At 44.2% G+C, this 12,476-nt stretch overlaps 1 protein-coding gene across 2 annotated transcripts in view; it reads right to left on the minus strand.

Moving 5' to 3' along the window:
* Positions 1-4,796, minus strand: part of pah (phenylalanine hydroxylase) — an 11,216-nt gene extending 6,420 nt beyond the window's left edge. Inside the window, exons 1-2 of one of the 2 annotated variants that reach the window (XR_003834557.1) lie at positions 4,570-4,796; positions 3,232-3,348 (exon numbers count right to left, since the gene is read on the minus strand). Coding sequence is in view for 1 of the 2 variants with exons in the window: in XM_029462091.1 (XP_029317951.1) it covers positions 3,232-3,348; positions 4,570-4,647 (195 nt within the window). In the remaining variant the exon portion in view is untranslated. The remainder of the gene's footprint in view (positions 1-3,231; positions 3,349-4,569) is intronic. The other variant, XM_029462091.1, reaches the window with a different exon arrangement.
* Between the last annotated feature and the right edge of the window lie 7,680 nt (positions 4,797-12,476).

Consider the following 12,476-nt stretch of genomic DNA (forward strand, 5'->3'; position numbering starts at 1 on the left):
AACAGGCTGCAGCACTTTGTTCCACCACTAGAGGGCGGTGTGTTGTTACTAAATGATCATTATTTATCAGACTTTGTGGAGTCCAGCATGGAGGTCTGCTTGGATCTCTCTCTCCAGACAGACTGCACCTGCATAGTGAAGACATTCATCCTGCTCTGTCTGCATTCAGGCTCTTCTCATGCTGCAGAATAAACACTAAACCCTTGGGATGTTTCTCCGTTGGATACATGTTCTTTTAAAGCGAGAGCGTGACTATCTTTAATTAGTACTTACCATCAAACATTTATTTTTGATGAAGTAACTTTGGGGAGGGAGAGGGAGTATGTTGTTCTCTGTCCTCGATAGGCTAAGTAAAGAGGAGGGCGTGCGCAGTGGGGGCCTCTGGTTTTCTCCCATCTGGATCCTATTGTACGTTTTAATGGCTTTTCTTTAAGGCCCATGTGGTCCTGCTTCCCCCCCGGGAGGGACAGAGATGACCCGAGACTGATTCCAGGCTGGCGTTCATAAGAAAAGATGACTTTGCTTCACTGTCAGCTTTCGAAGCATATCAGAGGAGAAAATAACAAAGTTCAACGATCAATTATTGTTGCTGCATTGAACCGTTTGATAGATAGCATGTTGTGCTTTCAGTGCATTTAGCAACAATGCACAGAAGGGTGAAGCTTTGGGATTACAACTTTTAAATTCATGCACGTTTAAGTGATTAATGTGTCCCTGCCCTCAGACGGGAAAGCAGAAAGTTTAATGACATTTCTGTTTCTGTGCACAAAAGGAAATACTTGCAACATGTCTGCTATTGGTGGGCTGGTCCAGCTTAACATAGCCAAGCCTAAATCCTCAGCCCAGCAGGATGCACGGGTCATTTTGTCCCATTTCTGTACCCTTCCGCGCCGTCTCTCGGTTGCACGCTGATGACATTAACCCTCCTCCTGTCGCCCTGACTGAGGCGCGAGGTCAAGGCCGGCCAGTGGCTCTGACTTGTCACATGAAAGCCACGTGGTTGTGTCACATGGGCTCCAATCCCAGGCGGATAAACAGTGTGCAACGTCTGACTGAAATATGGAGATTAGACATTCTGAAGATGCCACTGCCCGGCCAAGTGTTAGCACATGGCAGGGCAAGAAGAAGAAGAAGAAGAAGAAGAAGAAGAAGAAGAAGAAGAAGAAGAAGAAGAGAAGAAGAAGAAGAAGAAGAAGAAGAAGAAGAAGAAGAAGAAGAAGAAGAAGAAGAAGAAGAAGAAGAAGAAGAAGAAGAAGAAGAAGGGGGATCAACATGTGTTACATTGCTGTAAGGGAGCGAGAGGGGCGTGTGTTGATGGTTTGGGGGTCATTTGTTTTATAGAAAAGCTGGAGAGAAGAGGCGAATAGGGGAGGAAGGGGGGTGGAGCAGGGGGAGGATCAGGGAAGTGAGAGCTCATAGGTTCAAAGAGGATCCTGATGTTTACTGCTGCATTTGGAAAGCAGCATTTGGCAAATACCTGATATTGAACAGAGTCACCCCAACCACATCTCCACCCACATCTCCACCCACATCTCCACCCACATCTCCACCCCCACAAACTCACACGTCTGAGGAGAATTTGAATGTTTTGAACCATTTTCCTGCGAAATGTTGGGGAGAACTGTAAACCTGATACGTCGTCCATGTTGAAGATTAATCAGAGTTCACCTCGAGCCTTCAGTCACGTACACATTCATGTATTTTGTTTTCTTTAATGTTAATCAGTAACTTAAATAAATAGACTTATCGTGCCCATCTGTTTGGGCTGTTTGGACATTTGGGGAAAATGCTAATTTGCAGAGAGTTGGATGAGAAGATTGATACAACTCTTCAGTGAAGCATATATTATTATTATTATTAATAATAAAACATCTTATTATGCAAAGTGTTATTATATTATATAGGATTATTATTACTGGTGTATTAACATGCCAGCAGTGTTTTAAAGGGAAACGTTCGGTTTATTTATCACAAGCCTGTGTCTGGAAGGAGCTTTCCAAAGACACTATTGAGTTGCATTATGGGAAACGTAGGATCCAGACTCATTACTAAGGACTACAAATCAGGATCTCGGGCTGCTGCTTCGATTTCAGACTTTATGAAAGAGAAATATTGAATTGCTGGAGAGTCGAAGTACAAATATTTATAAATGTGCATTAAGTGCGCAAGGCTTCTCAGGTGAAACAAGTAACCAGAAGTAATAATAATAATAATAATATAATAAACTTTATTTGTTTAACAAGTGAGCGATCAGTAGTTAAATGTCTGAGCAGTGCAATGCTCCTTCTTTATCATGTATCATAGAAACCCTGGAGGAGTCACAGGATCAAAGAGTCACTCATGTTTGCACATGACGGACACACAAACATCTGAGATAAGATTTAGATAAGGTTTGTTTATGTTCCTCCTCTAAAGGCTCAGAAAAGGTCAAGAGCAAGAAAACTACGCAGAAACAACTACAAATAATGATATATACGACCGACTTATCCCTGCGCAGAAACAGTTCAAATGAAATGGTGGTGAAGTAGATACTCTAATGTCTTTACATCTCAAGTTCTGAACGAACATACTGTCCTCGTAGCGTGTTTTGTCTCATGTTAATCAGTAACTTTAGGAAAATAAAAGACCCGATTTCATCATATTCTCATCGTGTCCTACGTTTATTTTCTCTCTTTCTGATGAAGCTGGAGCCAGAAGTCGCTTAGCTTAGCTTAGCATAGCTTAGCTTAGCTTAGCATAAAGACCAGACAGAGCTAGCTCGGCTCTGTGCAAAGGTAACACAATCTTGAGTTCACTTTCTATCTACAGATAAAACAATGTGCCCAGTCGTTATGCTAAGCTAAGCTAACTGGCTGTACCTTTACACACACACACACACACATGTGGCTTTGATCTTCATGTTGATATCTCATGCCAGCTATTTATTGAAATATTCAGTCAATCTATACTTTACACTCCAAGCGGACTGAACCACCTGAGTGATGGATTAACATTCCTTCATGCTCCGGTTGGTGTTCAGCTGCAGGAGCATCGTCTGCAGCCAATTCAGACCAGGTCTCCTTTCCTGGCAACTTATGTCACGACCAGACAGAAAGGATCCATCTTTTAATGACGACTGAAGCCAAATATGTGTCCGTTTTATCTTATGTAAGTCTTGAGGAGGACTAAGCAAGACCAGGCGAAGCATTCGGGCTCCTGGTCAACATTTAAAGGTATGTGAGCTGTCAGTACCTCGAAGAGCCGCAGGCCTCTGGCCAAAGCTCCGACCTCCTCTTTCAGGGAGAAGATGCAGGAGATGACTTCGGACTTGTTGGTCTCCTCCTCCAGGTACATGGAGCCCCTTCTTCGCTGAGAGAGACACAATTCAGGAGAAAGCAAGTAGCATAAATGTGGAGTTTATGGGTTTTCTTATGTGCTTTAAGCACTTTGTTTTACAGCCACTGTCACTACTTCTACAGCAGGAGTCAGATGAAAGAGAAGCGGGAGTAATAAATGTGTCACATTTATAGTTTATTTTGATCTCCTGAGATAAGAAACATGTGTTTTCAAACTTAAATCTGGCAGCTGAAGGAGAATGATAGTCTATTTAACTCTAACAAAGCTTTCTAAACACCACAGTTCCACTTTTTAAATCAAGAGTATGTGTAAATCACATATTCTAATCACAATGTTGGTGATTCATCTAAGTTTGGAGCTCATTCTGCACATCTGTGACTAGATGTCATGCGCAGAAAGTGCATGACATCTAGTGAAAGCTGTGTCATTGGAGACGTCTCCTCTGACAGCTTGAAGCCTTCACACTTAACGTTGACCTTTGCTGTGGTCACAGTCGTTTATTCAATCTAACAATATTTATGGAGTCTTTACTTGAAAGAATTCATGTTAAATTTAGTTCAAGAAAGTCTTGACTGCACAGGGTTTCTTTTATCTTTAAACCAGAAGGCTGAAATAACAGTTTCACGATTGATTAATCTACAGATTACTTTAGTTTTTTACTATAAAATACTGTCATCATGACCCCTAACCCACCCTAAGATTACATCAATAGCTCAAAACAGAAATATTTGTAATCACACTTTGACATAAGACAAAGAAAGGCAGGAATGTCTAATGTAATGTTATGTAATGTTTGCTTTAAAAGTCAAATAAGTAAAAAAAAAATAGTTGCATAATATTTTTTGGTGCATCGACTAAAGCTCGAGCTTTTATACACATAACAGACAAGACATCATTTTGTATCCAGGATGTCCAAATACCTGTTTAGTTCATTTGTAAAACATTTTCCCGAGCACATATTGTCCATTTTCCAGCAACATCAGCTGTTTGTTCTTGTTCTGGACTGTCCCTGCTTTGTCTACCTGAAATATTCCAGCAATGCCAGGCTCTATTGTTGCATTAAAAATACACTGAGTTTGATCTCATTTTGCAGATTGAGGATTATTTCATATAACTTTATGACCATATCATGACAGAAGATCACACACAAGTTGTTTCTGCAAATAAAAAAAGTGGTGTCAAAGCCAAATGCAAAGGAAGCTGTACACGCAGGTATCACAACATCACATTTACCCTCGTGCCTGTGCCCGGGTCCTCTGTCTCTCCCTCCTGCCCGTAGTTTCCATTCACTTGCTTGTATGCTGCCTCCATCCTCTTGTTCTTCAGGTGTACAATCTGTGTGTGCTGATGCTGAACTGTGATAGACGTTGTGTGTGCAGCTCCTGTCTATAAAACCTCTGCGTGGTAACACCACACCCCCCTCTGCATCGGCATGTCACGGGACGGTTGTTGTGAAACAGAATGGCACATCTGGTTCTTGTTGTCTCGCGCGGAGCTGGCTCCGACTACGCACTGCTGGTTGTCAGCTGAAACATTATTGTTTTGCTGATTCCTGTTTGTGTTTGTGCAACAGGACTGACCTGAAAACAAGTTGAAGTTGCCTAAAAAAACCCGACTTTAAGTACCGTTACAGCGGCCAGCGGGGGGAGAAAGACTCACATATGGTGTATATATTAATAATACATCATTAATTAACACATTGTGCAGAATGGTCCGTTTAATAATCATCTATATTCTTTATTACTGTATGCATATTGTGTACATCACTTTAATGTTGCAGCTGGCGGGGTTAATTCATTTAAATCACTTTAGACACTGCTGCATACAAACGCATAAGGAGTATAAGTATTAAATAACGTTAGCATAACATCGAAGTACTCAAGTAAAGTGCAAGTAAGGCTACCTCAACAACAACACAACTACTTACAGAGAACAATGTGCGTCTTGACTTTTCTATAGCTATAAAACAGTTTTATATCTGGACAAATCACACAATTTCTCTCTAACAAATTTAATTTAATCATGATTTGTCTGATGCAAAATATCGGTAATAATCTTTGTTCATGTCCATTTCTCCAATTGGAGGTAATAGACTCAGAACCTGCCGCTAGTCTGCTCATTACTAAAAGGGATTAAACATAAACATGTTATTTTTGCTTGTGCCCGTAAGCAATATTCCATAAACACATTTTAATTGTAAAAGCCAATTTAAATCTCAAATCTCATTTTAGGAGCGCTAGAGACTGTACACTGACACACACTCAGCTGTGGAGCAGACTGCAGATGATGAAATGATCACCATAAAATCCAGGAAATAATTACCAAGGTCATGACCTCGGTGACCCGGACATGCCCTGACCTCATAACTGGCTGCACGTGACACAGATACAGGAAATAAACTCTTTCTAAATCTGCTATTAGTTAGCGGCAGAGTAATACAGTATTTTCAAATTAGAAAAAACGTACTATTTGCATATTAAATACACACTATGAATGACCAGAACCAGCTAATAGAGTCTTTAATACCCGACTTGTCATATATGCTACAGACAGCTACAGAAGCTAGCAGCTAGCTAATCTATGTAAATGTTGTCCTGGGTGTTTGGCAAATCGCTATAAAAAAAGACAGAACCAACAAAAGAGAGGCTGCAGCACCGACAGGAGCTCCTGCTGAAACAAACAGCTGGAGCAGGTGCAGCAAACACCTCCAGTACAACTGTCATGGCCGCCATGCTAATGTTAGCCTCCAACTTCTCAATCTCCAAGCTGCACCACTTGTTTTTACTTACAGCATGCTAACATACTATAGTCACAATTACAGTGCTAGCATGATAATGTTTAACAGGTATATTGTTTACTATGTTCTCCATCTTATGTTAGCCTGTGTTAGCATGCTAACATTAGCTATTTAGCACTAAACTCAAAGTGCAGCTGATGGTAGTGTAATTAGTTTGCAGGTATTGGACAAATACACATTTTGACATGATGGTAAAGTGTTATTCTTCTCAGATTGGCCTTGCTTTCTTGGGTTGACTGTATCTTGTAGTTAATATATTAGTTGTTACAAGTCAGTGGGACTTCTGCCTTCAATACATCAAAGTCAGCAACAATAGCTTGTCGAGGTTTAAATAGAATTATAGAATCATAGAAACACTTTGAAGTGAAAGCCAACCATCTTTTTATTTCCTTCGTTAGGAGAAGCCTGGATGACTGGCAGAGAGACTGCATTGGATGCTGTGAGCTTGAAGAACTACACCACCTGCCTGCACTCACATGAAGTATAACAAGGCTGCAATACAGTTTCACAGGTAACGATTGAAGAAGATTAGTTATATGTAGGTGCAAGTCCTGCTTACAAAAATCAAATTGTTGTCAATTAACTTTTGTGGCTTCAGGTTTTTCCTTAACTTACAGTTAACAAAGCTCATTCAGCTGGTTTAGTGGACGGAGATGAAAGTCATCATTTATTTTAAAGGAGATTAATCAAGAGGTGGTCTTATAGAGGATATATATTACATTACATTATATATATACATAATCTCCATAGTCTCCTGAAATAACTCAGAAAGTACTTGTATAATAACTTGTATAACTTCCTTAAGTTGGGCATTACGTGCAAACACATGCAGCCATATTAATATTAAAGCCGTAGGAGTAGAGCAAACAAATCTGTCTGTGCTTCTCCAACTATCCCACCTGACTGAGGAGATCCTCAGGTGCCACATGAGGGCAGTGTAGGTTTGGTAATGTTGAGAGAGCTCCACTGGCACACGGAGCAACAACATATATATATTATTATATTATGTCAATGTTGTGTTTACAGATCGTTCGTCTGCCCCAAGTTGCTGAAATATCGACCAATACAGCTGGAATGTACTGCAGCCTAATTGAAATGCACATAAACACGCTGTAGCGGACACTTTCTTCTTGCAGAGGCCTCATAATGGGCCAGTGTGTGTCGTCTGCTCGTCTCCAGCGGTCAGCAATTTGGGACGTGATGTCTCTTCATATTGTACAGTGGATGGAGAGCTCCCTACTGCGTCATTTACTGTCTTTAATGGTGATGGAGACAATTGCTCATTTATCAGGAGAAGTGGTGCAGTGTCCTCAGTCTTCTTCACGCACTGAAGGTCCATTCTCACACTAATGATGAGCCAGATGCAAGTCAGCTCTTCTACCCGATGGGTACAGACTGCGAGGAATGAGCTCTTTTACACGCCGCAGCTGTCCTCACTTAGGAAAAACACATTTTTGTTTTGTCATGATTACGCAACTCCAGATTCTTTCAGAATTGTTGTGGAAAAAGTGCGGTTGGACGAGGAAAACGGAGCGTTGCTGTGCGGGAGGAGTCGCAGGGGTGTTTAGAGATGAGAGTCTGTTATCGAGTTGTGAGCTTTCCTAATTGTGCTTTCATGAGATGCCGTTGATTAATGGAGCAGTTGACAGACATCCTGTGAATGTTGTCCACATGTGCACTGTCCACAGGGGTGCTGAAGAATCCACTCCAGCCTTCCAGCAGCATTGTGGAGACTCTTTTCTGAGAGTAGGAGAGCAAGAGAGGGAGGGGAGGAGGGCGAGAGGAAGAAAAGGAGTGGGAGCAGAGAAAAGAGAATTCAACTTTGAGGCTTTCGGCAGTGCCGTTGTAAAGGGGAGTGAATGAGAGCGGGGGCCGTGCAGCCAGCCACATGGGCCGTTCTCACTCGGGATAATGGAGGCCTTTCTGTGGTTCTTAACCTCCTTGTCGCATGCTGGGAACGGGCAGCCGTCCACCCACCGCTCACAACAGACACGCTCAGACACGCTCACCCGCTGGATAATTGAATTTTACACCCAGAAAAGTCACCCCCTTCCCTGGCCCGGGTCCCTGCTACACGTGGCCCTGACAGGAACTCTCCCAGGATCAACACCTCATCCAGGGAGAGAGTCTGCGTCAGGCCCAGTGGTAGTTTTAGTAAGAAAGAGGGAAGTGGTGCTCTGAAGGAGACACTTGTTTCTAGTCAGCAGCTCCACAACTGTTGGATGTGTTGCTCTGAAACTCTGTGCAGACCTTCAGGGTCCTGAGAGGATGTTTCCTAATGACTTTGGTGATCCACCTTTCCTCGTGCACCTCCATTAGTTTGACATTTGTGGTTTTGAGTGACGTATCTCAACCCCTGTTGGATGGCTGGCCGTGAGTTTTAATTCCACTAACTTTGGTAAACCCTTAACTTTTCATATAACGCCATCATCGTGGTTACTTTAACTTATCACTTCATGCTGTAGCTGCAAACCTTGCCATCTTGTGTTCCACACATGTGGTAAAGATGGAGATTAGATTGAGTGTTCTAAGGGGGGAGAGTTGAGGTCCCTACCTGAGGGGGATGACATGGTTAGAAGGTGTATTGTTGATGTGAGGAGAGAGTGATCCAGCCCCTCCCTCCCTGCCTTCAGGCTGATGATCCCGTCGGCAGGGGGACCTGGTTCACCGCCCTCACCAGCTCTCTGACCAAACACAAAAGGCGTTTCCTCCCTGCAGCCGTGGTCACTTTCACCTGTCAGTCAGACTTTCCGTGTCACCCAGAAACCAAGTATGTATATTTGACAAAATCTCGATCTGTTCCTTTTTAACTTTTGGGCTTTTCAAAGCCTTGAATAGAGACTAGATTATACCGAACATCAGTCAGTGTTTGCCTTCCAAGCTGTCCTCAGGTCTGTGTTTACCCAGCCGTCACTGGCAGAACACAATGTACTGTAGGTGACGCTGCTCGTCACACGGTACCTGACGAAGCCTGCGTACACAGAGGGCCTGTCACTCTGCGGCAGCTCATCACAGTCATTTCCTCTCTGTAGATGTAGTGCAGCTCACCTTCATGGTCAGTGCTGCACTTATCTTCCATAAAGACTCTCAAGAGCTCAATAAAAAACAAATGAGGGTTCAAATCTGTGCATCAGAGGGCGAGATGAACTGGCTTTCAGTATCACAACTCTTCAAAACTCTGTATCCTACAGATCCCATAATGCAACTGGATAGCATCCTTCGTCACAGTCCACTTCTCTCAAAGCCCCACGGCAGTTTATGTTCTGGAAATCTCTCATCTTAAAGCAAAGCTGGAATACTTTACTTTGTAAATCTTCGTCCAGAGACACAGAAGTCATCACGCAGCGGCTGAACGCCACGTGTGAGATCAGTGGAGTGATCCTTTAAGGGTTCGCAGGCTTCCTTTCTGGAACTACTTCTTACCACAGAACTATCCCCTGTGAGTTCTCCAGAGTGATTACTCTTGCAGTTGGATTTAATTGTCATTATTCTGTAGTTTGGGCGGATTCACCTCAGTTTTACTGACGACTTTAATTTCGGCTCCAACATTTTACGCTAAATTCTTCCTTCCAGACCAAGAACGTGTTCAACAAGTGGCGTCCGTCGCAGGAAACTGTATCCAGACTCTGACTGTAACTCTCTCCAGCAGAGGACGACATTCGCCTGGCTACCTCCCTCCCATCAGCCCCCCCCCCCCTTCCTCCTCCTCCTCCAGTCCTCTCTGTCCCCAGCGACAGCCCCTCCCATCAAAGCCATAACCTCTCCTAATCCCCCCCACCCGTTGTTGCCCTGGAGACGGCTCAGACGAGCAGGTGATGCATTGACAGGGAGCAGATGGTTCCCTGCGGAGGTAAGCATGGCTGAACAATGCTTCCATATTCATCATAAAGTCTCTCTTACTCTCTGTGTCTCCCTCCTTCAACTGCGAGTACACACATAACTTCAAAGTTGCTTTGACTGACACACACGCACACACACACACACACACACACACACACACACACACACACACACACACACACACATGTCTTGCTGGTTGAAATCCCCCACATTCTGATGTGTGTGTCAGTGCAGCAGCGTGGGTGCAGACTGAGCGAGGTGATAATGTTGTGACTTGTGATGAATAGAAGCTCCTGCATTCAGCAGGAACTAGTTTACAGAACCTCGCCGGGTACAAAAGTAAAGTAAAGACACAATAGGGGAGCCTTGCCTCGGCCTCCTCGCGCTTGTCTTCTGCAGGTGTTTTGGGGCTTTTCGCTGCAGTAACTCACTCCTCTAAAGAAGCTCCTTCTTTAGCCCCTGTCTCCCCTGGAGATAAAGTACAGACACCCCACTCTGCCTGTCTCTTTCAGCTAACTCCTGAATAATCCAGCAACAATACAGAGCTCTGAGGCAGTGTGCAGCGATTCGCCGGAGGCCTGACTTGTCTTGGGGTGCGGCGGGGGCGGGGGCGGGGGCGGGGGAATGGTATTATGGAGATCAGCTAATGCATGTAAAACACTGCATCCATTTTTTATTATTGGAACAAGTGGTAAAGAAAAAGCCGACACAATGGAGGCTTCGGAGAGCTACGCTTAACCCACCACACCTGGAGCACACAACGGGGGGTGAGAGTGGCAGCCCCCCCCCCCCCCCCGTCTCCTGCCTCACCCATCATCACCAGCACCACAACACCTATCAATACAAGCTGTAAGGAGTTTGGCTGGGCTTCAGGAGGAGGGGGCTGCCTGTATTCACGGCCTGACTATGATAAAGACGCACAGTGAGGAGCCATTCAAGAGCCCAGTGCCCATAATGGAGTCACTAATAGGTGCCTATTCAGCAAGGAAAGTGTTCTGGAGGAGAGAAAAAAAGTTTTGGGGAAGCAACAATCACTTTGTCTGCTGCCTTGTGTATGTAAAATGTATGCAGCGCTCCACCCCTCCACCCTTCCCCAACTCTTTTTGCTGTCTTTATTTCTTTCTTTAAAGAGCGTTGCCAGTGAATAGACGACATGCATAGTTTGGAGTCTTCCTTTCATCCTTACTTGAAAATAAATTGAATGGTCTGTTCTCGAGTGAGTCCAGTCCAGTGGCAGAAAAACACACTCTCTTATTCACGTCCCGATCTCCATAAAACTGTCGGCTGTATTCACAGGTGGCCGACGTTTACTTAAAGTCTCTTTGTGACTGTACCCGTCAGTGTTCATTTACGTTGAGGTCCTGATGGCTGAGCCGTGAGCAGATGTGAGCTGGTCAGAGTACACCAAGTACGCATCCAAGGGTTGCACGAGTACTACAGAGGTGGATTGTATTTATGTTCCAGTCAGATGAATGTTCAGGAGAGAACTTATTTTAAAGGACCAGTGTGAAGGGTTGAGTGACAGCGCTGGAAACATAAGCCAAAGATTTAGATCTAAATGATGCTAAATCCAGAATAATGATAATATGCAACTTGCAAATACTGAAAACTTTCCCAACTTGGGCAGAAATGTGTGTTTATTAAAGACCCAGCTGCTCCCCAGTGGCGGGGGTTTCAGGGTTTCACCTGTTTGTGATGAAAGTTTGAACTTTAATACGTTTTCATACAGATTTAGTCCAACAAGTTGAAAGTAGCGGATTTAAAATACATGACATCTCTGCTGCATCAGTGCCATCTCTTTGCTTCTAGCAACTATTGCCGCCCCCCCCCCCCGGTTGGTCCCAAGGCACCAGGGGAGCAGGCCTCGTGGGTGAGCTGACTAATCTTGAAATGCTGGAACCATATTGAAAAGCGGGGGAATGAAGTGAGAAATACTGGGAGCATATTGTGCTGCGTGTCAAAGGGCTTAGCTGACAGATTGATGAGATGAGGAAATAACGGAGCAAACCGGGGGGGGGGGGGGGCGGGAGGGAGGGAGGGGGTCCCAGCATGGCATGGCAACCAGGGTGTGGAGTCAGAGCAGGACTCCCCGCAGGCCTGCCGGGCAGAGCCGGCGCAGGTCAGCGCTCTTTGATTCTGGGTCCCGCAGCCGACAAAGGGCAGCACGCGGTGGGCCGGGCTGCTTTCCTTAGAACAGCATGAAAGCCCTTGTAATTGTATTTTTATGTGTTTTGCGAGAGGCTTTGTCAGCTTGTGTGCTGATGTATGTGTTTATTTGTGTGCGAGAAGGAGCTTTTTTGACTCCAATCGAGAGAAAAGATTGAAGATATACGTGTAACTATATCGTGGTACATCGAAGGGCAACAACACTTTAAAGTCTCACGGAGAGAAGAGCTCGAAGCTGTAATCAATATTTGTTTATCCAATCAATAGATCGCATGGCGCCGCGACGAACCCTCGGAGCGTCATCACCACGGTCGTTTTAGCGTCTTAAGGTCATCGT

The sequence above is a fragment of the Cottoperca gobio genome, chromosome 23, assembly GCF_900634415.1.
Source record: "Cottoperca gobio chromosome 23, fCotGob3.1, whole genome shotgun sequence".
Taxonomy (NCBI): Eukaryota; Metazoa; Chordata; class Actinopteri; order Perciformes; family Bovichtidae; genus Cottoperca; species Cottoperca gobio.